Source organism: Oreochromis niloticus, linkage group LG9 (assembly GCF_001858045.2).
Source record: "Oreochromis niloticus isolate F11D_XX linkage group LG9, O_niloticus_UMD_NMBU, whole genome shotgun sequence".
Lineage (NCBI taxonomy): Eukaryota > Metazoa > Chordata > Actinopteri > Cichliformes > Cichlidae > Oreochromis > Oreochromis niloticus.
In genome coordinates, this window is record NC_031974.2 from 18,015,246 (window position 1) to 18,042,693 (window position 27,448).

Genomic DNA, 27,448 nt, shown 5'->3' on the forward strand with positions numbered 1-27,448 from the left:
AGTACTATGCATACAAGAGGCTCCTTTCAAGTGTGACAATAGCATATAAAAAAAATCCTCTATACATGCAGGGAACTGCAATAAAGTCATTCTCTGTGTGGAACACTACTCTGTTTATGAGCCTAGTAATCTCCGTCTGTAAAGTCTTTGTGTGTGTGTGTGTGTGTGTGTGTGTGGGGGGGGGGGGGGGGGGGGGGCTTATTTGAAAGTTTTTGACTTCAAAGCAAAATGAACTATTAAAATAAATCAATATCTAGTAAACTAACACTAATATGTACTAAAAATGAATATTTACAAACTCAACAGAAAAAACAAAATATCAAAAATCTTTTAACCGTGTGTTTCAAAAAATAAACAATAAGCCACATTATATACTGTACAGTACAACATATGCATACATGTATATTAACATATACATATCAAATAATAAAAAAGTGAAATTACAAAAATGTCATTATGGCTTCAGTAAAAATTATAGTTTGTGTTCTTCAACTTCTTCAGCATAGTAATCGTCTCCACTTGGTCCATGCTCTGGTTTTCTAAGTTAAAAACAGGAGAGAACAGAAGAACTACTTACTGACCTATTTGCAGATATGTTTTTAATTATCAGCAGACACACTTTTCATCTTACTTCATTTCAGTGTGATCTAGTAGTTCAACATTGAGGGTTTCAGGCAGTAGAAAAGAGAAACATCCAGCAGCAAAGGGGGTGATGCCGTATACAAGCATTGGGATGATGTGATGGTAGCTTTCCAGGAGCCTGATCAGTGGTGCGACTATACCTGCCACACGAGCACACATGGAGTTCAGACCTACACCATTCTGCCTGCAAAACAGAAAACAAAAACCAGAATAATGTTTTTATTATCAGAAGACTTTATTATCATATTGAGGGGCTGATGACAGGAGTGACGTTACCTTAAAACTGTGGGGTATAATTCTGCTGTATAAACGTAGGCTGTGCTGAAAGAAGCAGTGGCAGAAAATTTCCCGAGCACAGCTAAGACTGTTACCACCATGGAAAGATCTGATAGGGCAAAAGTAGAAAATCACATGGAAAACTCAGCCCTCAAGTGACTTTTTTTCCAAATTATAACAACAAATTTTAGATCTGGAAGATACCTTTTGGCACAGCAAGGACCACAAGGCAAGCGGCACCTCCAAAGAGCAGGAAACACGCTTGACATATCCTCCTTCCAAAGCGCTGAATTAGAGTCAAACCGCACAAGTTTGCAGGAATTTCAACAACAGCAAAGATCAACTGTGTGAGGTAAATATTCAGGCCAAAGTTTCCTACATTCAGACTCAGTCCATAGAACAGAAGACTTGTTGCAAACCTAGAGTTAGAGGTCACAGTGATATTTTTAGTTTCAAGTTGTTATTGTGATTTATGGTTTGGGTATTAAAGAACACAGCATGCATGTGATTTCAATTTGAGAAAGACGCACCAGTCAAAACCCATTATCAGAAAACGTTTTCTCAGATATGAGATGCGGAAGATGTCCAGTACGTTTCTTCTTTCAGATGTAGTCTCCATCTCTATCTGAAGGTGGAAAAGAACCTTTAGAAAACATTCACATCATATGGATAAACCAAAGTTCTCTGTGTTAATGCTATTTACATTGTTTAGGACATCTTCTGGTACTTTTTTCTTATTGACTCTGGCTGCCCGCTGGAGCTCCTTTAGTGCCTCCTCCTTCCTGCCCTGAGTCATCAGCCATCAAGCTGATTCTGGCAACAGCCTGTTAAAAAGCAGATTCAAACCCATATGAACTTTTAGTTTCTAGCAATGTTAAATAATATGTTTATTATGATGTGACAAGCTTCTGACCTATAAAAGGCCACCAGGACAATGACCAGAGGGCAGAAAAGCACTAGCTGCAGGATTCTCCAGTTTTGGATCAAATAGGCAATACCAGCCAACAGAATCTGTCCAACAGCGAAGAAAGCTATGATGGACATGGTGCAAAATGCAGACTTTGAGGGATCAGTCCATTCCAAGGCTGTAAAATAAACAAGAATTACACATAATGGTTTATTTCTGCTTTAATGTGAACAAAGTAAGTTAATAGCCCACATCCTTTGTTAAGCAATGACAGCCATGAAGAGCAAAGCCCTTATTATTTTTCATTCATTACAATGCAAATTGCTTGCATTCCTGTTAACCTTTCAAGAATTATTTGACTGAGAGATAAATGGAAACACAAAGACACAACGTCTAGAAAGTTAAAGGTTTCATATATGTGGAGTAAAAATAGACGCTATGAGTGCCTTTAACACCATTTCACATTCAAGTCATAAAATAAAGTAACTGATGGTAGACTTGGTAAAAAGATCAAAAAAAGCTGTATTCCACTCTGTGCTGATGATGTACAGGTTTATAGTTAAAGAAATATGACAGGCATAGGTATTTAACTTTGTTTGATTTTATTCGCTGGATTTTAAAAAAAAATTGAAAATTCGTGAGCAACTTCCAAATCACACACTAAACAGCAATATTACCAGAAAAGCAGCTTTAAAAATAAAAATATAAGTAAGGACTTTATTACATCCTTCAGGAGGATACTGGTTTTTCCCTTGTGAAATAATGCCTTGTTTTGTCCAGGCTCCACTTCCTCTGTCCTGATTGGGTGCTGCTACCTCAATCAACCTAATCGCCAATCAGCAGAGCCCTATATAATGCATGTGGAGCTGTGTTTCTGGGCCTTCTGGCCATTTTGACTGCCACACTTGTGCATGCTTACATGCCTTTGAGTTATATGTGTATGTAATGTGACTTGCATTTTAAAGTGCTTTGAGTGCTCAGTATGATTAGAAGTACTATATAAATCCACGTACATTAGATCCTTAACTATTCCAACTCTTATAGGATATGAGTTTATGCGTTTGTTGCTTCTTTTTCAGTTGAAACCACATTGAGTTAACAATTATTTTTTGCTTTTCCAATGATCATAAATCACGACAATGGTAGACTTACCCAGCACACATGCGAGCATTGTGAGAACAACACTGGAAACCCCAGAGAAAAATTATCTAAATCTAAATTCTAGTTTGAACGTGTTATGTTCAACATTTGAATAACACAAAATCAGGAACAAACCTCTAGCAGAATAAGGCTCATTTTTTTAAACCAGTATGCACAAGAATATTAAACTAAAGCACTGAGAAACAGTAAATACTCACCAGGTTGGTGAGGCCTGGTAACCAAATATCAGGAAAGTGCAGCTCCTGAGCCAAAGACATCTAAATACAGAAACAGGGAGACAGAGAATGAGAGCGGGGACCGAAAGAATATAACACAAACTATGGGAGAGAAAACAGAGGTACTGAAATGCAATGGCGGTACAGTATAGAAATAATAATAATGCATTAATAGAATTAAAGCTGCAGATTTATTAGATTTAATTTGAAAAAGGGGTAAAATGTAATTAAGCAGTTCAGTGCTGGTTGGAAAGCAGTTCTGTAAGATTGTTTGTTTGGATGACTGAGAACCTTCACAGACGTTTGCATGAATGTTAAAATTGTCATCGTGAGGCATAAACCAGGTCTTATGGATATTTCTAAAGCTGCTATACAGTGACAGAAGATGCCACACATTGCAGTAATGGAAAATTTTAAGACTCTTACACTTTCTGCATCAACCTGAGCTTGCTGAATGGAAACCTCCTTTAATCTGTGGTGTACTGTCCTCTGTAATCTTTCATGCCACATGTCCATGTACGAGTTATCTTTTACTGTCATGTCCCAATAACATTGTGTGATTGTAGTGGATAATTGTCTCTATAAATATTCAATGCTTACAGAGACAACATGGTTGTGTGAACCTTAATTTATTTCAGATTTTCATGACACAAATTTGTTTGTAACAAAGTTCATGGTCTTTGAAAGACCTTCTTTTTAAAAGCACTATCAATAAAATAATCACCTTGTGGTGGAGCAAAGTTTAGGGCTGGCAGCCAGTGAACAGTAACTGATCTAAATAATGACTGGTTAGCATAGTTGTAGATAGAGATGTGCTGTAATGGGATTTTCCCAAATGCCTTGTAGTCCGTCCTATCCCTCTGAACAGGGAGCTGGTCTATTGTAGGCCTAACGCACAGAAAGGCAACCATTCATGCTCACATTGACACCTACAGCATGTATGTTCTTGGCTTGGTTAGATGTTGAGCAAGGGTTTTTCTTAAATATGAAAATAATTCTGGCATCATGCACTTTAGTGGTTTTCTGTGCAATCAGTGTTTTTAAGAACCAGACTGTTGGTTTTGGGGTTTTTTATCTCTCTGATAGGTTTAATTTGGTTTTCATCCTAATGAATACTAACATCTCTTTAGTTGTCATGTTGAGAGTTGCAGTGAACAGCTATCAGACACAAGCTCAACTAAGTAAAAAGTAAAAAAGTAAAAAAAGTAAAAACTGTCACAGTTAAATTGCCTGTATACACAGTATGGAGGCTCTCTGATCTCTTTCTTTTGGCCTTCATGTTTTTCAATCATTACACTGTAGTTCAAGAAAGTGATTTCTTTTTTGTCTCTTTCTGCAAATCAAACATTCTTCTAATTAGATCTTTTTTTCTGTATACAATTGATGTCTTTATGCAGTACAGTAGTCTAACATTTTCTTAATGTAAGGGTTAGTAAACTAAGAATTCCATTACATACTTAAATTAGAATGAAGAAAATAACATACACTTAAATGCTCCAAGCAAAACCTCACATAACTATACAGTAATTGTAAAAAGCAGCATGGTGAGATTTCAGCCTGTGCTGACTTATGGACATATCTTTAATGTATTAATTATCCTATAAGAATAGTTCATTACTGTTCACATAAGGACCACAACAGCTTGTTGTACAGTATTGGCTCAACTGAGTGATGAAGCTCAAAGTAGAAAGATCACAGACAGCTTTTATATAGAGCTCAATGTTTTGTGCTACATCAATGATTTTTTTTTATTGTTGTTGTTTTGTTAGTATCGTAAAGCCAAGCTAAACATTTTATCGAGGCGACATAAATATCACTGCCATGGATAAACATAACTTGACATACATCAGGTACATATTTTTAATGTGACAATGGCAAGAAAAAGATTCCTGGTAACCTCAAGTGCTGACAGGAAAAAGAAAACGTCTTCACCAGGAAATGTGTTCCACGATCCTAGAACAGGGATCATGTCAAAATGCGTTGTTTTTAGCCAACAGCAAATTATGTAAAGTAAAACTGGCTTTACCAATTCTCAGTATTATTTTTAAAATAAATGTCTGTATCTTTTGAAAAGTTTCCATTACAGAGTTTCTGTTAAAAACGCTTTAACAGTGACAACACAAACTGTCGAGTATCCATACTTAATTCAAACTAAGAAGTTCAGTTAAATTAGTGGCAGAACAAAGATAACAACATTATTGAATAAAAACAGCACACACTGAGTTTATCGTTACAATAAGTAACATTAAATAAATACAAAAAGGATCAAAAGTAAAAATAATATTTTTATAGGCTTTTAAATTCTGTTCGTGAGTCTGGTTCTGACAGAGGTTACTTCCTGTTAATAGGGTGTTTTTCCTTCCCACTGTCGCCATGTGCTTGCTCACAGGAAGGCGAATAATTTAGGGGGTTTTCACTCTAGCACTGCAGGACCTTTACTAAACAAACTGTAGTTTTGTAAAAGTCCTGTTCTACCCTTATACATTATATTATTAATATTCCTACTTGAATTTTGTTTTTTTGTTAAGCTACTATGAAAAACCTGTTTAAAAATGCCAAAAGTATCCATTATTGAAATTGCCTCATCGGTGACATCTGCAGTGTAGATGGGGCAGGGCAGTCTGTGTGAGTGTGCCACATTACTCAATACAGCTAATATCATCAAATATGTGTACTGTGTAATTCTTCCACAGAGAGAACTCATAACAAACTTAATATTTCAATACTTTCAAGTATCATGCTTACTGTTGTGCAATGAAATGGCCCCCTATGAGCAAGCACTTTGCAAAGGTGAGAAAGAAAAACTCCCGTTTAACAGGAAGAAACCTTCAACAAAACTAAGCTTAGCAATCTGCTGACCTAAAAAGAGAGAGTGTAGAAGACGTGCTCATGAAGTCTCACAGTAGTCTGGTCCTATAGCAGCGTAACTGAGTGATGGTTCAGTGTCAGCTGATCCAGCTTTAACTATGAGCTTATCAAAAGTAAAGTTTTAAGTCTAATTGCAACAAGAGAGGATGTGCGTCTCTTGAAGTGGAAGCTGATTCCACAGCTGAAGAGCCTAATAGCTTAAGGCTTTGCCTCCTGTTCCACTTTTAGAAACTCCAGGAACCACAAGCAAGCCTACAGTCTGAGTGCTCCATTGGAATAATATAGTGTTTGATACTTGTTTGATATGCAGATTGAAGGACATATTCTGTTAAAAAAAAAGACTCCAAGATTCCTCACAGTGTTACTGAAGGCTGAGGTAATGTCATCCAGAGTATTTGTTTAGACGTCATGTTTCTAAGATTTTTAGGTTCAAATAAAATTTTGTTTGAATTTAGAAGAAGAAAGTTACAGGACATCCAGGCCTTTGTCTTTATTACATACCTGTAGTTATAATAAATGATTTGTGCCATCTTGCTTCATAGATAAAGAATCGGCTGCATAGCAGTGAAAATGTATGCTACGTTTTCTAACAGTGTTGCCTAAGGGAAGCATGTATAATGTAAACAAAACTGCTCCTAGCAAAGACTCCAGTGGAAGTGCATGACTAAGTTCATGTGAAGAAGACGACCGATTTAGATGCACAAAGCAGACAGTTATGATCCAGTCCACCGCAGTGCAGTTCTTTTAATACCAACAATGAATTCTAGTTTCTTTAGTAAAATATTATGATCAACAATGCTGAATGCTGCACTGAGATAGCAGGAAAAGCACAGAGATGTGTTTCCTACCAGAGGCCATTAGGAGGTTTTTCAGAGCCTTCACTAGTGACGCAGGGGTTTGAGGACTGTGAGTGGGCTCAGCTGAGTCTAATAATAAATTAATTGCAGAGTTGAAACATCTAGATAAATATTCACTGATTCCTTTATACAAACTGAGCACTAAATTAGATAAAAAGTCTAAGAAATGAGATAGAAACTCAATAAGGGGAAGATAACAAGAAATAAAAGAGGTTTTTTGTATTTGTATTTTATATATGTATATATGATTTTGGGGGGGGGGACATAGTCTTCAGGGGGTTGGTGTTTGGGAGTTTTATTTGGGGGTAAATAACAGTTTACTAAATAGGTAGTTTAAAAAAAATCTAGTACAAAGCTTAAAAAAGTATATAAGAATTACAGTTTATACATCTTTTACTATACATGTACATCTAATTTATCAAATATTATATAACTTTTGGAAGAACAAGATTCATTACCAGTTTGTAACTACCAAAAATGTTCAACTGAAGTTGGTCATTTTAGCGAACCGTATACAAAATCTTTTTACCAGTGCACTGGTTTAGAAAATGAGTGTAAAAAAGTGTGAACCATATAAATTCACCATATAAATCACAGTTTTGTGCTCTTTTCCATTTTGTCCACTTTAGTCAAAGATCCATTCTCAGCAGCCCCATCCTCAAGTTTGCTGAAATAAAAAAAAAAATACAATATTTATGAAAAACCTCTTTACATTTTTTGGTTTTTGAAGTGGAGTTTGGTAACTCACGTAAGTTCGGCACGGTCCTGAAGCTCGACGTTACGGGTTTCGGGCAGTAGTAAACAGAGACCCCCAGCAGCAAGGGGGATGATTCCATAGATGAGCATGGGAATGGTGTAATGGTAGGTGCTCAGAAGCCTGATTAGAGGAGCAAGGATGCCTGCCACACGAGCCAACATGGAGTTCAGACCTACACCGTTCTGCCTGCAAGTACAGACGATGAACCAATCATCAAACTCACTGGATCAAAAAAAATAAAATAAAATTGAGAATTTCATTATTATAACGCTTTACCTTATATTGGTGGGATATAATTCTGCCGTATAAACATAGACTATGGAAAAGCTGGCAGTAGCAGAAAATTTTCCCAGTACAGCTATGACTGTTACTACTATGGGAAGATCTGATGGACAAACAAAAAACAAGTTACACATATACTCTGATGTATATTTCTTGCTAAACATAACATTTAACAGATTTAGCTTTAATAGGACTATTATTAAGGAAATTTAATCTTCAAGATTATAAATGAACAAGCATATAAGCACCTTTTGGTATAACAAGGATCCCAAGACAAGCTAAACCTCCAAAAAGTAACACTACTGCTTGACCAATCCTTCTCCCAATGAGCTGGAGGACAGGCAGACTGCCCAGACGTGCGGGAAATTCTACCATACCAAAGATGAACTGTGTCAGGTAAATATCCAGACCAAAACTGCCAACGTTCAGGCTCAGTCCATAGTACATCAGACTAGTTCCAAACCTGTTAAGCATGAGAGATATTTTCAGTGAATCCACAAAGGAAAGGAAATAAATGTGGGAGATTTTAGTGGGTAAAAATTATATTTACCAGACGTAGCTCATGATGAGAGCACGTTTTCTCAGATATGATATCCTGAAGATGTCCAACATGTTTCCTCTTTTGATTGTAGTCTCATCCTCCAGCTAAACAATTACATTTTTACGTGAGTGTGCTTCAGTATTGTATTTTCTTTGATTTTGGTTGAAGCCAAAGAGTTTGATCACCTTCTCCAACAGGTCTTTGGGGACCTTTCTCTTGTTCACCTTGGCTGCCCTCTGGATCTCCTTTATAGCATCTTTCTTGCGGCCCTGGGTAATGAGCCAGCGAGCTGATTCGGGAAGAATCCTGGTTAAAAGGATCACAAACCGTAATTTTATTTATAAAGTTATCCTACATGATGTTGGTAATAATATTTAATGTGACAGGAGTGGCCACTGACCAGTAGAAAATACCCAGAACGAGGATAAGTGGGCAGAAGAGCACCAGCTGCAGGATCCTCCAATTGCGGATGAAATAAGCAGCGCCAGACATCAGCATCAGTCCAAGAGGAAAGGTGGAGTGGCAGATAATGGTGCACAATGCAAACTTGGAAGAATCACTCCATTCTCCGCCTTCAACACAACAGAAAATGTGTAAAAGGAATTATTTCTGGTTTACAGACTCATTTATACTACTGTACACAATATACACCTGGATTATTAGATACAATTAAAATAACAAGCTGAAGTCTATTAGATTCACTGCTGATGCGCGCACACATGTGCTTGTGTGTACTATGATTTGCAGCAGAAACTATGAATATCACCATTTAAAAAGTGCATTTTGTATTTGCTTGCGTTATCTTTGTCTAATATTAACATTTGTTTGATGATCTGAAACATTAACTTTTGCAAAAAATATACTAAAAAACAAGAAATTGTTGGGGTTTTTTGCATGTACAGTGCTGTGATGTGTAGATACTCTTCAGTGGTACCAGGGAGGATACAGGGGTACACCGTTGCATTAAAGTCAGCTGTGACTAAACATCGTACCTACCTATTACAAATGAATTAGCAACAATGCCGGAGACCGAGATTCCGCCTAAAAATCGGAGAACTATAAAAACGTAGATGTTGGGCGAAAAAGCAACTCCCACACCAAAAACCATCAGGAAGAGGAGTGAAAGCAGGACCACAAAGCGGCGACCAAACCTACAAAGACAAGAAAGAGCTGTTTCACTGATCCTGGACTTTAATATGCAAGCATGATGTTTATGGTCTTTCCTCAGAATTTAGATCAAAGAGCAACATTTCATTTTGTAAAAATACACCAACATCATGTTTATTATGTCCACAGTGGGTGACCTGATTAAATATGCTGTACTTGGCAGTCCACTATAGTAATGTAGATATAGTCTGAATCACTGCATGTAAAAAGCATCTGGACTAAATCTATTGACAAGAATAAAAAACAAATCATACTCATTGGGATGAGCTGTTTCTGTGCATCCTCATTAACGTCCCAATCACAGCAATAAGTAACAACTACACAGTTTGACTACTATTATAGCTACTATAAGTTTATTTTTAGATGGGTTAAAAGATCAACACTAAATAAACTATTCAGTGTTGATTTGCATTTGATCAGTGTCGTTACATAAGGATAATGATCCATACCTGTCAGCCATGGAGCCCAGGACCAGTGCTCCAACCAGAAGACCGGCCATGTAGATGGACTGTGATGCTTCAATGAAGCTGCTCCTGTCACACACCAGGTCAAACTGGAAGCAGAGAAGAAGTCGGTGTTATTGTCATGCAAAACACCAACTTGCTTTTGTAAAAGACCAACCCAAGAAGAGACATTTATATCAAAAAAGTTGTTGAAATGCTTTGCTGTGATTTACTCTTCTGATGGTCAAGTCATCAGCTCATACAGAATCACTGGAACAGCTAGGTACATTCCTGTGAACACTAAGGACGTTTTACCTCTGTCACAATGCTGGAGGCGCCACCGGGTGCCTCAAAATCAGTTCCATTAACGCATTCCGTTGTGGTGTTGATCCCATATTTTTCAATCGTTTCCAAATCCCAATCCACCGGCGTGAACATCAAACAGCTCTCAAAGCCTCCATCCTCCTTCACTGGGATGGTCAGATTTTTTTGCCTCTCTTCTGTCAGGTTGGGCCCACGCTCCACGATCCAGTCGGTGTTGCAGCGGTGTGGGAAGCTCATGCCGACAAACACCTGGCCAATAACGTCAAAAGCTAGAAATATGCTTGGGATGCATAATGCAACCACCAAACGTTTCTGAAATAAACCAAACGAGTTAATCTCCTTCAAAATCTCCCCAAAGTTGCTCATATTTACATCTAAGTCCTCAGAGCCTCATGTGAAAATGAGAAAAGATTTGGTTTTAAGCAGAGTTCAGCCACAAGTAATCAACGTGACTCGGTTAATGTTTAAACTGATAATCACTGTGTTTTTTTGACCTCCCAACTCTCTGAGGTACTGTACACTGCCAAATGTGATCCATTAGTATCAGGTTTTGATTATGTTTCAATACTTAAACAGGCCATTGGTTAGACTGATTACTCCACTTCTTAACTTCATTAAACCTCCCTTCTCTACTAATGTAGTAATCTTTTTTAAAATGTCGCTTTCCCTTTAAGAGATATATGACAGCTGCATACATCTGATAAAGGAATATAACAACACTCCATTAGTTTTTCTTTTTTTTTTAAGTTAGTATGTTTGATAGTAGTAATGCCATCTTATTTGTCACTGAATGGCAGCATTAGCTGCTTAAAACTCTTCATTACACTTCTGTATTATTAGACAGAAAACCTTAACAAGTTATATTATTAAAGTCATTATCTAAATGTATAGCTCAGGACAGTTAGAAACAGTTCACATTTAACATGGATCTATTTTCTTCTGATTATCCAATAAATGGTCACAGGGAGGCTAGTTCTGTCTCTGGGCTAATAATGATGCAAATACAGTGATTACTGCCTTATTTGGAAGTTTTTTTCCCCCCTCCTAGCAGTTATGTAGATATTGTGATATACTGTGTACCACAGGATCATGTATTGTGATATGATTGGTATGGTATCATGAGTTAACTCCATCTCAGCCCTCAAGCCAAGCGTCTCGCTTTTGGAGTGTTTATATGGGAGAAAGTGTGGATAAACTAACCTCAGATCCATTGAACATTCAAGACAATGCTTTATATTCAATGTAATTTGGGGCGACCGTGGTTCAGGGGGTTGGGAAGCTCATCTTGCAACTGGAAGGTTGCCGGTTCGATCCCCTGCTCTGTCTGTCTCAGTTGTGTCCTTGGGCAACTTCACCTACCACCTACTGGTGTTGGCCAGAGGGGCCGATGGCGCGATATGGCAGCCTCGTTTCTGTCAGTCTGCCCCAGGCTGTAGCTACAACTGTAGCTTGCCTCCACCAGTGTGTGAATGTGAGAGTGAATGAATAATGGAATTGTAAAGCACTTTGAGGTTGACGAAAAGCGCTATATGAATCCAATCCATTATTATAATCGCATAACCCAAATTTGACCAGTTACAATGGGAAAAGGCCTCATAACTGCAATACTGCTGTCAGTAACTCCGTTAGCTGTGATCAAGCCAACATAGCAGGAGTTGTGATCAGCATCAGCTCGGGTTTACAGACTACACATCTATAATGAAATCCTGTGAGCAAAAAGCATGTTTATTCACAGTTTCTTCTTCTTTTCCTCAAAAGAAAGCAATGCAGAATTTCATAACTTCTGTTGCTTTTCATTTCTACACAACAACGTGCCATCCCAGACTGTCAATGTGGCGATTTAGAGACAAAGTCCACCTGGATGTTTGCCCAGTCTGACCCTCGTTTCAAAAGCGTTTCTCTTACATAGCTCACAGATAACATTTGTACAGACAGGAGGGTCAGCTCATTATGCTAAATGTAAAATGTTTTCAAAGCCTTACAGAACCCGTCTCCGCCTGCTTTAAACATGTCTAATACTGCTGATGCAGCCCTTTAATGCTGAGAGAGGAGAAAGTGAACACAATAAAACTGATAGTAAGGACAATAAATCTGGAGGAACTGATACCAAAGGAGCAAGCTCAGTCTGAAACAGAAACAGGTGCAACATGTGGAAAATGACAATGCACAGATCTAGAATCAGTTCTGATGCCTTTGTTTATTGTGTGCAATTTTCCCACATCTTCTGCAAAAACCACAGCGAATGGTGCATTTAAAAGAAGCGACAAACCTCTAACAGGAGGCTGATATGCTCATTCTTTATTGATTAAAAATAATCAAGAGAAACATGCTTTGAACTCCAAAACAATTAAAATCAGAGGAAATGAAAGAATGGAAAGAAACTAAACTGAAAACAGGTGCAAACTTCAAATATATTACAGCCTTGATTAGTTATTGCCTGGACAAAAGTGTATTTTGGGTCGTTTTAGTTTTTTAACCGGTCATCTGTTCAGTTGCTACAGTTTATAGTTAGACTGCGTGTAAGTGGGACTGTTGGAGAAAGGATGAGAACAAAGCTATTAGATCTTCAACTCTGCCGAAAGCAGAGCTCAATCTATGTAACACACACACACACACACACACACACACACACACACACACACACACACTCTTCTCTCAGGGCTCATACAGACCAATCCTGTCTGCAGTCTGCAGACTATAACGGGAGAATGGCACCAAATACTGCAGTTTGAAAATGTATGCACAACATTGCGTGGCTGACTTTGTCGCTTCCCTTCCAAGGGGAGAAGCCTGGGTCGACACGCCTGTACATCTTTATTTAAGGTAGCTTCACAAGTAACAGGAAGTACATTTCAAGGACAGCGAAAGTCTGACTCAAAACCAAAGAGAAAAACTTCACACACGCACACACAGGAAAAAAAAATTACACTTGGTCATTTTCAATTTAAGGCTAGTGTAAAACTGTATTTGACTATAAACATGTTCAAATATTTCCTTGTAACATTTCATCTGCAAGCAAAGAAAAACTAATGCATTCAGACTGGTTCACTATGGCATCTGGTTACGAAGTTGTCACATCATCAAATGAAACACTAAAACCTCGCTGGCGTTTCAGATCCACACATAAGAGCAGAGCGGTAAATGAACCTTCTGCAGCCGTCGGTGCCAAATAACCGTGATATGCACATTCATCATCGAGCCACGTCATCGGTGGACACAAGTGCACAAAATTATCCAGAGCGCGGTCGAACAGTTCTGATCATTCAACACGTTTACAATCACGGCTCAGATCTTCAAAACTGACGGAAAGAAATCTTCATTAAAGCCACTTTCAGAAACGATGGCAAAGCAGCTGTATTACTTCAGATGCGCGTTAAAAGGACTAGCTACTGTAAACAGCTCCCACACTTGGTGCTTACTAAGAGTTAGAGACACTTTTTCTGTTACCCAGCGAAAAATCTTTTTTTTTTTTTTCTGTTTTTTCCTTCTTTTTTTTTGAGGGGGGAAATGCTGCATCGGGACAGCGCCACGGGAAAATATATTCAACATTTTCAAAAGGCGAAAAAGTTAAAAGCTGAAAACTGTTGATGCGCAAATGATCACACGTGACAGATTAAGCAACAATACGTCCTGCAAAGAAACAAGCAAATTCAAAGCCTGATGTGCAGCGTCGTCGTCATCCTTCACGCAGCCAAACAACCCCCAATCGTGTCTTAAGAGAAAGAAGGCCAAGAGTGAAACACCCAGTATAAAAAAAACAAAAACAAATCAGAGCCAAATGTCATTACTTACATACTAAAGGTTAAATCAAGTACTTAGAATCCATTCACATAAACAAATACGCACTTAAGTCTTTTTTTCTTTCTTTTTAAGAATTTGTGAAAACCAATTCCAAACAGACAAACTAACACCAACAGACGGACACATCTGCTCAGACAGCACATGTGGCTTCAGCTGCTGCAAAACTTTTTACTTTACACGTATTTCAATCAATCACAACACGAAGGCTGATTTGGAGTTTTGAAAAGCACTGATGCTTTTTTTTTTTTTTTTTTTTTTTTTAAAGAAGGGCATTAAATTTTATTTATTTATTGGGTTATTTATTATCATTTAATCCCATAACATAACCCAAGACGTGATCATACAAATAATAATAACAACAATAATAATAATAATAATAATAATAATGATGATAACAATAATAATCTGCACATCCAAAGTTTTACGCATACTTTGCTTCTGGTATTTAATTTAAATCAATGCACACATGCTACACAGAGCGCTAATGTCTATCAGTTAAGTGCTGAATAGTCCCCACAGACGTGTATCATTTACTTTGTTTAAAAAAGCTGCTGCTCAGATGTTTCAGGAAGTAACTGGTCTTTCATGGGATTTGTTGATGATAGGAAAATATAAAGAATATGAAAAACCTTTAAATGCAAAGACTCCGAGACACTAAGATGCGTCCATCTCTTTCTGTAGGAAGTAATTTGGCCTCACGTTTGTTTTGCAACGTCAAAACACGAGTATGTGAAACATTTTATTTCTATTTGGCATGTGAAGCTGCAGCAAAAAGTTTGGCATCTGCACCTGAAAGCACACTTGTGCATTTCAGACAATGTAATGCTCCATACGGTAACCGGGGATGTCCCCCCCCAAAAAATGTGCATTCAGTAGTTCTGATGAATATATAAGGCATTGTTACACTTGTCAGGGTTCAAGGGTGTTAGTTCAGATTGTGCAAATGCGTCACATTAGAGAGAGGAAAGGGGGGAGAAAAGAAGCAGGATGAGGGAGACCGGGATGGGAAATGAAAACATTTCTTGTGGATAATTGCATCCTTCTACTTGTACACTGTAAACTTTTTCGTATGATTCTCATACTGTACGTTCTGATACTTCAGCTGACCACCTAAAATTCAACAAGGTGGCATTTTATAATCCTATACGTGACAAAAAAAACAAAAAACAAAAGAAAAAGGAAAAGAAAATAATGGTACTGTTCTCTTTGGCAGTAGTGGTTTCTTTACAGCCATGGAAAGAAAAAAAAATGCATTCAAACTATTTTTTTTTTTTTTAAATTTCACATTTTTTAGGCAAGTCACGGTCCCAGGTAGAACATCTGTCTAACTAATGCTGAGCTGAGCAAAGCCCATCAACTTGATGTCGTCTGGTATTTCAGATCCCTCAATTCCAGAAGCCTGAAAAAGATAAATACGTGGATTTAAGATGATGAGCAGAAACATTTTTAAGCAGAAAAGCAATAACGTTGTTTTCCTTTTCAGAGTTTTTTGTTTTAATAAATTAAAGCCGACCGATACGGGATTTTTAAGACCGACAGCAAAATATGCCGACACATCAGACGATATTTTTTTCCTTTCACACACGAGAAACTTGAACAGATTTCCAAACATTTGTTATGTGAGGTTAATTATTAATTCTTTTAAACTCCGTCTGATTATGTTTGATACAAAACAAACACAAAAACAGCTGACTTGAAAGTGTGAGTGTGAACACTCGTATGCCAATACTCAGATTGGTACATGACTTTGAATATCAGCTGATTATATCAAGTGGGGTCGCCACAGTGGGCAGCTTCTAATGTTTGATCGCTGACATTTTTTCAAGAGGTCTAAATGGGAGACTAGGACTGCTGTGGATGGCCGAACCAATTCATTTGATCTCTTTATAAGCCAGTTAGTGTGGTAATCCACAACAGTCCCAGTCTCTTATTAAGTGCCCAAACCTATGCTAGGGGATTTGCGTCTCCTCACAGGTTCTAACCCACAAGCGAGTGTGTAATTCACTACACCACAGAGCTGAAAATTATTTCCGAAACACAACTTCTATAGTTTATTTAGATTCAATTATATATGATCTCTAACCAGTATAAAAAATGTTACACTCACCAGTTTGAAAGTGACATTTTTATGGGTTTGAGGTTCATCGACTATTTTCTGCAAATTTGCAGCAACTAAAAGAGAAAGAAGAAATCTTTAAGTTGAATGAAAAGAAATACATCCCAACATCACTGTCTATACTCAGAAACCAAGAATGGGCCTTTGTGCAGCTAGGGCAGCTCTGAGGTTGTTCTACAGATTTAACATTATGTTCTTACCTGCTCAATTTCTTTGATCTAATTTGCAACTTTTGGAGTTTAAAACTGAGTTAAAATGCCAAAAATGGCAATTCCTGGAACAGCCACTTGAGGCACACTCCACATTGCCGTGTTAAAATACCCAATTATCAAAAACAGTTTTGATTTCTAAAGCTATGTTTATGTTTTGTCTTTTTTTTGAATAACTCGTCTGTTCCAACTGTTGTAACACTGTAAATCTGACCCACAGATGGGCGCTAACATTACTAGCCAACTAGACTTCATTTGAATTAGTTATATTGCTTTTTGGAGTATTTTAATACAAATATCTTAAATATCTTACACTTCTGTATCAAACACCACAAGTATGCTGTAATCTCAAACCCTTCTGTAACCCTGCGCTGTAACCTGCACCTCTCTAGGAATACAAGAGGCTCTACATCAGTTGATCACATAGGTATGAATTAGCATAGTGGAAGCAGAAGCTAAACATATTCATCAGTGTCTATAATCTTATAACTAGACTAACTAATCATACAACTAACTAAATTTCAAAATGTATGAACATGAGAGAATATTCCTTCTGTGTGGCTGCACAGCAAGGCTTTTATTATGCGTGCTTCATGCAGTAAATGTGCTGTAATGCAGGCCTGCTTGGCTTAAAAATATCCCCCTTTAAAAGGCTCATTTTCAGCCTTGAGGAGAACATGCTGAGTGAGAAAAGGCGATTTTGTTAACGTGGCAGGGGAATGTTTGAAATCACTGACCTATTACTAAGTCCCTCCCGTCCACCAGGCCTGCTGACACCAGCTCCTGAGACACACCATCTGCTGTGTCTGAAAAGTCAGAGCATGAAACGACGACTGTGACAGGTGGACCAACACAACAGAGTTTAATAAAAGCAAATATTAAACAGAACACGACCGCAGCTTAATCATTTTCAAAACACTCACGCTCTTCCTGCTTAAACAAACAAACAAACCAAAAAAAAAGGCAGTTTCAGCACCTTCTGTTCTCAGTACTTTACATTCTAAATGAGCTCGTTTGTGCTTTGTTGCACCCATGTGCTTTCCTGGCTACAATGACAAAAAGCCAATTTACCAAATACAGCTCATGCAATTTGTTAAACTGTCAGTTTTTCCTACTGATTATGCACAAATGTGACATCCCGAACAGTCAACTCTTTGCCTCGGGACATTTTGTATACTGCTTTGTGACATCCACACTTACCTCTCCCTGGCATGAACTCAAAGCGGATGTCATTTAGCTCCTTCTTTGAATTTCTGAAGGGATGATGGAAAGAAAGAATGCAAATGAGAGGCGCAAAGTTTACCGAACGGTACAAATACGAAGAGAAGTTGAGTCGAACATACCTTAACCTTAATACCAAACTAATGGGAGCCTGAACATCCCCTGAGGCGGCTGAAATCTGTGGAAACAGAAAGAAAAATATTACTAAAATTGCACTTTCATACTATACTTTGATACCTACAAGAAAGATGAGCAAACTACCTCTTTAAAAAAAATGATAGGTAAACATGTAGCGTTTAAATAAAAGCTTATGATGGGAAGTATTAGTTAGGGAGACTAGCCTGAGGGGGAACAGCAGCAGCAGGTACTCCTGGTGTGGGAGATGCAGCCTGGGCAGTAGATTGAGCGGTGGCTGGTGTGGGCTGCAGCGGAACTTGACCTGCAGCCTGAGGTAGTTCAGCCTGACCTGCGGCCGGAGGCTGGAGATGACTACTTAAAGGCTCAGGAGTCTGGAAAACCTAAAGGGAAAATTGATTGATTGACTTTTTGGTCTGTATATTAAGATAATCGCTGACTTTGGTGATGTTTGACTATTATTAAAGAAACATCATGAGGTTTTATTTTTAGTTTAAGGTCAAAATGTTAACACCTACTAGACGCACTCAAACTGGCTACAAAGATTTGTCACTCTCAGGATGATTTCATGCCGAAACCTTTGATGATCTCAAACCTTTGTGCAGTATTCAGGTCAATACTGGAATTGGAAACTTATCCGATTAAAATTCGGCCACTACCCCGCTTCTAGGCGGTCCCCTCATGCACCCCTGGATCACTCTCTGGAAGCCCCGTTCTAACCAGCTACATGTACCCACATCCACTGTGTCACGACGGCGACCCTATGACTTAAATTTCATTTTCAAGAAAACTTACATGAACCCAAATCTGGCGAGTCGAGTAGAATTTTGTCTCCGGTACAAATGGTAACAGAGTTATGGTCATTTAAAGAGTCTGTTAAATGGGTCCCACAAGGGGTTAAACTCACCTCTGAATTCTGTGATCCCTCCTTCACTCTTGGTGACTGTTAAAAATAGACAAAAGAAAGCAACAGTCAGGACGACGACTTCATCAAGATGGAGTTAAATTAATTAAAAAGAATAAAAGCACACATGGATGCAAAGAATCACACTGGAAGCAAAAGTAAACTCATTAAAAAGGCTCACTCGTTTACTTTCCTCCTTTATGTGTCCGCACAGTTAATTATAACTTTCTTAAGATATCATTAGACTGGGAAAAGCAATAACCAGTGCTAACAATACTTGCTAATTGTGTTTGATGCTAAAAGGGCTGATTTATCCGTTTTCAGTAAGCAGAACTTCTAACAGCAACAGTGACTACACTGAAGGAGAGGGTGGGTTCAAATTTTAGTCAGCCAAGGTTTTGGGATTGAGTTGTAGGGCGTTTAATCCCATCTCACACATACTGAAAACAGCCATTTCTGTTTTCTAGGTAAGCTGACAGAAATCCATCAGCCTCCCTCCTATCACACAGAATTTGTAACTCCTTGCACTCAGTTTCCTTCCTCAGTTTGACACTTGTCTTCTTTCGTCTCCTTCCATTAGGGGTTGCCACATCTGCCTCCATCTCACCCTATCCCTAGCATCTTCCTCCGTCACACCAATCTTCTGCATGTCCTCTTTCACTACATCCTGTAATCTTCTCTGTCGTCTTCCTCTTTTCCTCCACCTTCAAAAACCAATGCAATGTCCAGCATATCCCTCCTCTGCACACATCAAACCATCTCAGCCTTGCCTCTCTAACTTCTCAACTTCTCATCTCAACCTGAGCCATCCCTCTGATGTACTAATTTCTAATTCTGCCCATCCCGGTTGCTCCCAGTGAAAATCTTAACATCTTCTCATCAGCTCCGCCTCCTGTCTTTTTGTCAGTGCTACTGCCTCCAAACCACATATCATAGCATGTCTCACTATCATCTTGTAAACCTTCCCTTTCACTCTTGCTGCTGTCTGTCTGTCACAAATCACCCGTGACACTCGTCTCTTGTTGATCCCAGGTATTTAAACTCGTCTACCTTTACTACCTCTGCTCCTTGCAGCTTCACTGACTCCTCATTCACACCTGTATTCTGTCTCACTTCTATTGACTCCTCAAGTCTGACACTGAAGAGTGGATTTGATTTTCCCTGTCACTGCTCATTAAACCCAGAAACTGCTGTTTCACCTGAACCAGACAAACAAAACAAATGTCAGTCCACTCAGTGGAGCAGAATGATTTAAAGTCTGGGTTCAGGCAAGTTTGTCCACACTATCTCAGTTGTATTAGAGCTATACCCAGCAATAAATTAATTTGTACCTGTGTTATCCACAGAAATCCTCTCAGCTTAATTTCCCAGAAAGTTTGCATCATCACTATAAACCTCATGAAATTAAACTGAAACATGACTGAGGTATAAACGAGTGGTAACAAATTTCACAGTTACACTTTTTAGTATTTGCAAAGCAGAGAAGCGGTTTAAGTTAATTAAAAAAAAAAAAACTTTTTTAAAAAGTCAAACTGCATACCTGTGAATAATAAAGTGGACATTTTCATATTTAATCCAACCCCAAAAATATGTGGCGTTAAACAGAAGCCTTGCAGACCAAATGAAGACAAACCGACTTCACTGAGAGGACATGATAAGGACTGAACTGATGCCAGACATCACATTTGCTCTGTTTTCGGACTCACAGAAAGCCACTCTGCACAGCACAAACAATCTTTTATTACATAGCTGTGCAGAGGAGTTGATCAGGTTGGTATTAAAAATATGCAGAGTTTGAATAACTGACTGCCAATTCATGGAGTCTGGAAATATAACAAGCTTTAGAGCCTTAGAGCCAGTGAAAGTTCAGTTTGCCATCAAGCAGCCAATTACAAAGCAGTGAGAAAGAAGCAGATACTGTAAAATTTTATTCCCTTGATGGTTATTAGTGCACTTAATGATCGTTTCCACGGCTAATAAGTTACCTGCCTTGTTTTAATTAAATGTGATTTGGTCAGTAGAAATTACAATAAAAAAGTTACTTTAAAAAGAGATTAAAAATACAGATGGCTTCCAGGAACGGTAACTCTCACGCCTTTGATTTAAATAATGCTCTCCAAAAGCAAAGCGCTACTGATAATCTGAATCCAATTAAAATCTAACACTTCTGTGAGAACTACAGTTGGTTTCCTCCCCTGTGAAATATAGATCTTTTTTTCCCTGTTTAAAGACAGACCTTCAATCCTGACTAATAGATTCTGATGAGAATGACTTGTGGGTCAAATTCTACAAACATATAATCTACAGCATGTCCAGATTTCAGCTCAGAAACAAAGCAGTAAAGTTTTCCTGCAGTCTGCTAATTACTAGCGTAAAGTTACAGAAAGCTAAAAAACAAACCAAGCATTATCTCAAGGATAACAGCTTATTTATGTGCAGATTTTTTTTCTGTTAAAAATTCAAATGAGACCTGCTAATCGGTTTCATCGCAGCTCTAAAGATAAACTTTATTATCCAGCTTTTTTTTTCCTCATGAGGCTTAATCCAGCTAACATGTGAAAGTCCTTCCTTGTTAGGGGAATGCCATCTGTATTAGGGTGGCAAGTGAACAACCCTGGATGCAGGCAGCTCGAGAGGGTAGGAGAAGCGCACTTGTCGCCTGGGGGCACTAACAGGCTTCACCTGCTGCTCCTTGGCCATCAGACAGAACACACACACACACACATATAGGTGAGACACATGGACAAACATGCTACTGCACAGAATGACAATTTAAACAGAGCACAGTGATCAAAGGACACAACACAACACGTGGACTACAGCTAAAGTGTTAATGTGTGCATGTGAGGGAGGAAGTTCCACTTACCCGTATGGCTGCAGCAGCTGCTTTGCCTTCTTCGCTCTCTTCATCGAGCTCGTCGTCGCTCCACTCCCATTCGCCGTCCTCTGTTTTATGCAGCCGACCGCTGGAGCCTGGCACTCGACGTACCTGATGCATTCACATGTAACACATCTGAGCTGATCTTCATAGCAGTAGAGATGCAGTTTTAAAGCTTTGCTGCCTTACCCTTTTTGACCTCTCCGTTATTGTCGGCGCCCTCTGAAGCAACTTCTCGTGTAAATACTCGTGTGTCTGTCAGGAGAGAAAGAAATATGCTCAAAAATCATCAACATTTGTATTTATTCAAACATGTTTGACGAGGACAAACGGTAGCTTATCATGGGTCGGTCTGACTTCTGGTCAAATTTAGGACTGAATTCAAAATCTTTCACACCTGTCTTAAAACCATGTGCCACTTGGATCCAGTGACCCTGTATACACTCACGGGTAAATTCATTAGGTACACCAGAGGTATCACTAAGACAACTGTGCATTCAAAGCTGGGAAGTATCCACCAAATTCACCAAGAAGTTGACAAACCGATCCAAGAAATTTCAGAAACAGCCACTAAATATGCCAGTCTTTCTGACATGGTTACAGACTGCACATAAAAGGGCATTACTTTACTTTAAACATGACAGGTTGACATAGATTTGAATCATACACTTTATTAAGTACACCTCTTAAACTGCTTGTTGCCTTATTTAACCTATGCTGCAAAGAACTGAGTCAGTTTTGGTGGCGAAAGGAGATTCAACCCCGTACTAGTGTGGTGTAACATGGCACACGAGTCCACTGAGGTCATCAAAATAAGGGCCTCTGATTTGTCATTGATGACACTAACATTGATGAGTTCAAGACTTCAATCAATAAGATGCCTTACTGATGACTGAAGTTACAGCAAGTTTGTTAAGTATCCTTGTTTGCGAGATAATAACAAATAAGATTTAACAAGCTGAAGAGCAAATAAATTCATAAATGGCTGTTTAAAAGTAGTTCCTGCATGCTCAACAGCACACCAGCTATAAAAGACTGACAAAGTCTGCCCTCTTCTGTCCACCCACGGTACTGTAGTAATTACAGCAAACAGGGATCACAGCCAGAAAACCAACCAGGTTGTATTTGGGCTGTGTGACCTGCTGAGCCAGCATTCTGGTTGTTCCAGCTGCTTGGGTACTGGGCAGCCAGACACTGGCGTTAGACCGCTTATCCCTGCCTTTGTTAGAAACGTAACAATAATAAGAGTAATGCTGCAATGATCTCAGCTTGGGTCAGACACACTGACAAGTTGAAGAAGTACCTAAAGTGCACAAACTGTTATTGGTTTATTTTCATCTGGTGACTCATCAATTACACCCCCTGCTTCTATCAACTGAAAACTTTGCGAGCAACAAACAATCCATCCACAGTCATGAACAGCACAGTCTGAGCTGAGGCCATTCACACACAAACACTAGAGCGGACACAGACCTTTACTCATCAACCGCCTCGAGAGCTGCCTGAAGCAGAGATGCTGCTGACTCACTGTGCAAAAGATTCGGTCTAAGTTGTGGAGGCAGCTCAAACACCTACCTTTGCCTTCTGAAAGAATTTATGCTTCAACAACTCTGATGATGTTGGCCTGCAAAAGAACAGCGACACTGAATTAGTTCTGTTAATCTGACTGATTCGGCTTTTAGGCTGCCAATAATAAACTTGTGAATGTTGTACAACTATTATTTTTGTTTTACATTTTTACAGAGCTAGTGAAACAATGTTGCTGGAACAAAATGTCTGCTCAGTATGACTCCAATTACAGGGTGCTTTGTTTCACATGTAAATCCGCTGTACTTAGTGTAAACTGACAGACTAAATCCATTTTGTAATCACTGCAGATGAGGAAAAAAATGTATTTGATTACAGTAAATCATAATAAAATTACCTTTTCTCAGGGTCTTTCTGTAGACACAGTGAGATCATCTTCCTGAAGGATTTGCCGTATTTCTTTACCGTCTCCTTATCTGTGACGCCGGTCTCCAGACTCGGAGGGTCATTCTGCAGCGTCAGCATTAAGACCTGAAAGACACGAGAAAGACCTTGACTCACGTCTATTCACCGTTACGGTAAAATAGTAATAATCTAGCTTGTTAGGCAAACTGTACCTTCATCGGTGGGTATTTGTGATAAGGTGCAGCTCCTGTAGCGAGCTCAATGGCCGTGATCCCAAAACTCCAAATATCTGCTTTGAAATCATAACCCCTCACCTGTTCAAGAAGGACACGGTGATTTACAACTTTGTACCGCATCACCTCATTCAAGTCAAAAGCTACAGCAGACTCCTCACTGTTAGCTCCAGCTAGTTCTGCACTGCAGTAAAAACATAAAATGCAAGATAAGACTGTTTACTTGGTAAAAACTTTATTTACACAAAGCAGAAGCTGTTCACCCTGTCAGAGTAATTCATCATAATCTGCTAGTTTAATTCCTCCTGCCTTACTGGTGGTGGTGCAGCAGAATGGCAGATTTCTAAAACGGTCTAAAATTAGGTCAAAACAAAAATAACTGCTTTGCAATTGGCTGTTTGTGCCTCCAAAAAACTCGGCTAGTTCTTCCTAGACGAGGACTGACCTGCTCCATGACCTCTGGGGCCATCCAGCACGGCGTTCCCACGAAAGTCTTGCGCACTTTATTTCGAGTGATGTCACCTCCCGTGGCTAGAAAGGCACTGACGCCAAAGTCTGAATGAAAAGAAAGTGAGACAAACACACAAATAGCCCGAAGCAGCGAGTCAATAATGTTATTGTCGAGAGAGCTCGTTTGCCTCCACAGACTGCAGCTCTTGTGCATAAATACACCGAGAAACACTCAGATGTCGAACGGGGGAGCAATAAATGAGGCTGCGGCACATTAACTCCAATCACTAATGACAGCAGAGGAAAGGTGCTGTTGCCTTCTGGGTAAATACCTGCAATCTGCACTGAACCATCATCCCCGAGGAGGATGTTTCCAGCCTTAAGATCTCTGCGGAAGACAAGACAAGAATTTGTATATGAAACGAACGTCTCCCACACAGCCGTCGCATCAAAACTGCAAAGACATTTAAAGTCTGAATAATTTGAGTATTGAGGGATTCTTTCAGTTCAAACCCACTTACAATGTGTAGGAGCCGTCATCAAGCAACTAGCTCTTATAATTTTAGCACCATTTCTTTTGTTGAAAGACTTCATTACAGACACACAGTCTGTGGTTAATTTGTTCATCCCTGCTCAGCCTCCCCTGGTGGCGATAAGAGGATTCAGCAGGGACGGCTGACTGCCTGTCTGCCACACTGAACGAATACTGCCACCTCACCAGCCAGACACAGAGTTGTCATAGCAACAGAGATAATGACGAAGGGTCAAGCGAAAGGCGAGGATATAAAAAAAAATATATAAAAATAAATAAAGGACAGCAGCAGTGTCACTGAGGACCACAGCTAGTGCTCTGCGCTGTCCAGCCTCTCAGGAAATCAATGCACATTTTAACACTAACTCTAAAAGCTCACAGAATGCCAAGTACAGATTACTACACCCGAAAGATTTGCTTTCCAGAAATTACCCCATGACTGCACTTTAAATTGCATCGGCAAGCAGACAAACGATTCAAAGGAGACAGAATCTGAGTCACGGAGCAGTTTATGTTGCTACCAGATGGAGGCACTGGAGTAAAAAGCCTGGAAATCGAATGCTGTAGGATCCAGCCTGCAAACTAAAATGCATCTGAATGAATGTAAAAATAGAATAGGCTTCAGAGCACAGTGCTGGAGATGAGAATGACACAGCTTCCAAGAAACAAAGGCTCTCTTCACCACTTAATTAGGAATATAATTCAATCCAGAAAGACTGTAAAAGAACAAGCCAAATACCAAATATGTGGAGGGGAAAACGCTGCAGAGAGAAATGTGGTGTTTGGACAGATTCTTATGATTCTTGATGAAAGATAGTCAGACAAGACGAGCGCCGAAGCACGTTTACACCTTTAGATTTTCTGATTTGTTCAGAGATTCCAGTTTATCAAAAACTACTCGAGGAACTAGAGAAGGCAGTTTGGCTTCAGGCCTTTTCTCCTGCAGCTACAAGCTCGGTGCACAGTTTTACCCAAGAAAGTGTGCATAAGGGAGCCAAGAGTTTGTAGGCCACACTTTTGATTTTTTGTTCAAATGCTGATGAATACTTGAGTGTAGAGGCCACTTTCAGTAAGAGTGCTTCACTGAAAACACCACACAGCCAAAAGATGTTGTAGTGACAGGGAGTGGGTAAATGCTGAGTCCCAGAGGGAAGGAAGGCAGCGAACGTGACAATATTAGGACATCAGGAATGTTAAAGATGGGGATCCCTACTTCAGGGCTAAGTGACTTTATGGATTAAACAGCTATCGAGAAGCAGGCTGGGATACTAAACATGCTGGTTGTACCAATGTCTTCTCTAAGCTACAGCTGAGGCAGAAAGAGCTGATTGTGCTCAATACTTTAATGTGAATTTATATCTAGGGGAGCCCAATTATGTAACAGTCACTGTAGGGACACAGATGCAGAGGAACAGAAAGGGTGGATGAGAAGTGAACATGACAGCGTTTGCTACTGGCTTTGAGAAAAAAACCCAAAACACAACAGACTGTTAGAAATGTCTTCTGTCATACAAGTGTCTGAGCTCGTGGTTCTCCAGCTTGTCCCGCTGTCACTTCGCCGCCCTGACATAACAGCTCGGTGACATCAGGTCACAGTATCTCATAGTTCCCCGCACTTGCTACTTTTTCTTAGACAACCATTTTTACTTCAGAAATTAAGATAGGAAAATTTTACATCTGATAGTTAGATGTTGCTATTTAAAACAGGACTGGAAGGGTGGTGCTGAGTGGACCAACTGAGGCTAAAAGGAAGGTTTGGAGCTATCCTCAGATTACCTCTCCTCATTTGCACAGTCACCATCTTTCTCTGAAGGTCCAGTCGTGTCTTTTCATGCTTGTGATTCAGCATTTATTCTAGCTATCTTAGTAGACTCTTTTCAGTATTAAAGTCTAAGCCTAAGAGTGTACAGCCAGTAGTTTGGGCACAATAGTCAAACATTGGTAAGCTAAAGTGTTCACAGCTACAAGTCTAATATGTTGGCGCTAGCAATGCTGACTGTTGCATTGGCATGCTACATTTGCTAATCTGAGTTAAAAAACAGACTACAGCTAAAGCAGACAGAACTGACCTAAGAAGCAAAACAGAATTGTTTAGTTCCTAAAACTCTATATTTGAATTAGATTACACTACACTTTTACTTGTACTTCCTTATATTAAAATAAGGTGGGTCTTTAAGCTGTTTTTTTTCCAAATGGTTCTTTCATCATGACATCAAATTAAATTATATGTAGCACATTAACGTCGCCTAACTGTTTAGATATTTCACTGGACGTTAAAATTTCAACCTACTGGAGGCAACAAGGGAAAAAAAATTGTAGGATTGGAAAATTTTAAAGAAGTACTTGAGGGCTGCAAGAAGTTGCAATCTGAGTCATTATGTCCCAGTGAATCAAACTCGTCTGCATTGCGTCTCTTTACAACAGGGGACTCGACTCAATAAAACCAGGTGGCAACCAGTTATTACATTTAACAAAAAAAAAAAAAAAAAAAAAAAAAAAAAAGCAGGTCAACCATGCCTTGCCATGCAATGTCATTTTGCAGTAACATTGTCATCCTGCACAAACTGCGTCCTAATTTGTGGAAGAATTTTTGAATT

At 39.1% G+C, this 27,448-nt stretch overlaps 3 protein-coding genes across 5 annotated transcripts in view; all 3 read right to left on the reverse strand.

The window, feature by feature from the left end:
* Window positions 1-328: 328 nt before the first annotated feature.
* LOC109203563 (solute carrier family 22 member 13) lies at window positions 329-1,945 on the reverse strand. Its single transcript, XM_025910150.1, has 7 exons — window positions 1,832-1,945; window positions 1,622-1,742; window positions 1,449-1,543; window positions 1,123-1,337; window positions 919-1,027; window positions 632-826; window positions 329-539 (listed from the first exon to the last, which is right to left on the reverse strand). The coding sequence occupies exons 2-7, from the start codon at window positions 1,712-1,714 to the stop codon at window positions 473-475; spliced, it is 774 nt and encodes a 257-aa protein (XP_025765935.1). The 5' UTR covers window positions 1,715-1,742; window positions 1,832-1,945; the 3' UTR covers window positions 329-472.
* A 2-nt stretch (window positions 1,946-1,947) lies between these two features.
* slc22a13b (solute carrier family 22 member 13b) lies at window positions 1,948-10,891 on the reverse strand. 2 transcript variants are annotated; one of them, XR_003221563.1, is made up of 12 exons: window positions 10,432-10,891; window positions 10,123-10,226; window positions 9,503-9,657; window positions 8,907-9,078; window positions 8,692-8,812; window positions 8,516-8,610; window positions 8,214-8,428; window positions 7,960-8,068; window positions 7,675-7,869; window positions 7,510-7,593; window positions 3,184-3,243; window positions 1,948-2,003 (listed from the first exon to the last, which is right to left on the reverse strand). XR_003221563.1 is itself a non-coding variant. In XM_005448877.3 (10 exons), exons 1-10 carry the CDS (start codon window positions 10,804-10,806, stop codon window positions 7,518-7,520), a joined length of 1,617 nt encoding a protein of 538 aa, XP_005448934.1. In that variant the 5' UTR covers window positions 10,807-10,891; the 3' UTR covers window positions 4,924-7,517. The 2 variants fall into 2 exon arrangements, 1 of the variants encoding a protein (XP_005448934.1); XM_005448877.3 differs by lacking the exons at window positions 1,948-2,003; window positions 3,184-3,243 and having other exon boundaries at window positions 4,924-7,593.
* Window positions 10,892-12,712: 1,821 nt separating this feature from the next.
* The window catches only part of oxsr1b (oxidative stress responsive kinase 1b), a 41,759-nt gene continuing 27,023 nt past the window's right edge, over window positions 12,713-27,448 (reverse strand). The window contains exons 5-19 of one of the 2 annotated variants that reach the window (XM_025910232.1): window positions 24,652-24,707; window positions 24,315-24,424; window positions 23,849-23,950; window positions 23,629-23,762; window positions 23,280-23,328; window positions 21,894-21,959; window positions 21,693-21,815; window positions 21,440-21,517; window positions 18,830-18,865; window positions 18,129-18,305; window positions 17,910-17,965; window positions 17,767-17,819; window positions 17,304-17,372; window positions 16,349-16,413; window positions 12,713-15,640 (exon numbers count right to left, since the gene is read on the reverse strand). In XM_025910232.1, coding sequence (XP_025766017.1) covers window positions 15,566-15,640; window positions 16,349-16,413; window positions 17,304-17,372; window positions 17,767-17,819; window positions 17,910-17,965; window positions 18,129-18,305; window positions 18,830-18,865; window positions 21,440-21,517; window positions 21,693-21,815; window positions 21,894-21,959; window positions 23,280-23,328; window positions 23,629-23,762; window positions 23,849-23,950; window positions 24,315-24,424; window positions 24,652-24,707 — 1,249 coding nt within the window. In that variant the 3' untranslated portion in view covers window positions 12,713-15,565. The remainder of the gene's footprint in view (window positions 15,641-16,348; window positions 16,414-17,303; window positions 17,373-17,766; window positions 17,820-17,909; window positions 17,966-18,128; window positions 18,306-18,829; window positions 18,866-21,439; window positions 21,518-21,692; window positions 21,816-21,893; window positions 21,960-23,279; window positions 23,329-23,628; window positions 23,763-23,848; window positions 23,951-24,314; window positions 24,425-24,651; window positions 24,708-27,448) is intronic. The other variant, XM_005448875.4, reaches the window with a different exon arrangement.

Bases quoted from the DNA above. Each gene is read 5' to 3' on its own strand.
- slc22a13b (XM_005448877.3), bottom strand. From the start codon at position 10,806: ATGAGCAACTTTGGGGAGATTTTGAAGGAGATTAACTCGTTTGGTTTA. The intron at 8,429-8,515 runs GTAAATATAATT...CATGCTTAACAG, and splicing joins CTCATCATGAGCTACGTCTG to GTTTGGAACTAGTCTGATGT. The intron at 7,870-7,959 runs GTAAAGCGTTAT...CTGTACTTGCAG, and splicing joins TTATATCCCACCAATATAAG to GCAGAACGGTGTAGGTCTGA.
- LOC109203563 (XM_025910150.1), bottom strand. From the start codon at position 1,714: ATGACTCAGGGCAGGAAGGAGGAGGCACTAAAGGAGCTCCAGCGGGCA. The intron at 1,544-1,621 runs GTAAATAGCATT...TTCCACCTTCAG, and splicing joins CAGAAGATGTCCTAAACAAT to ATAGAGATGGAGACTACATC. The intron at 1,338-1,448 runs GTGCGTCTTTCT...CTCTAACTCTAG, and splicing joins CTGATAATGGGTTTTGACTG to GTTTGCAACAAGTCTTCTGT.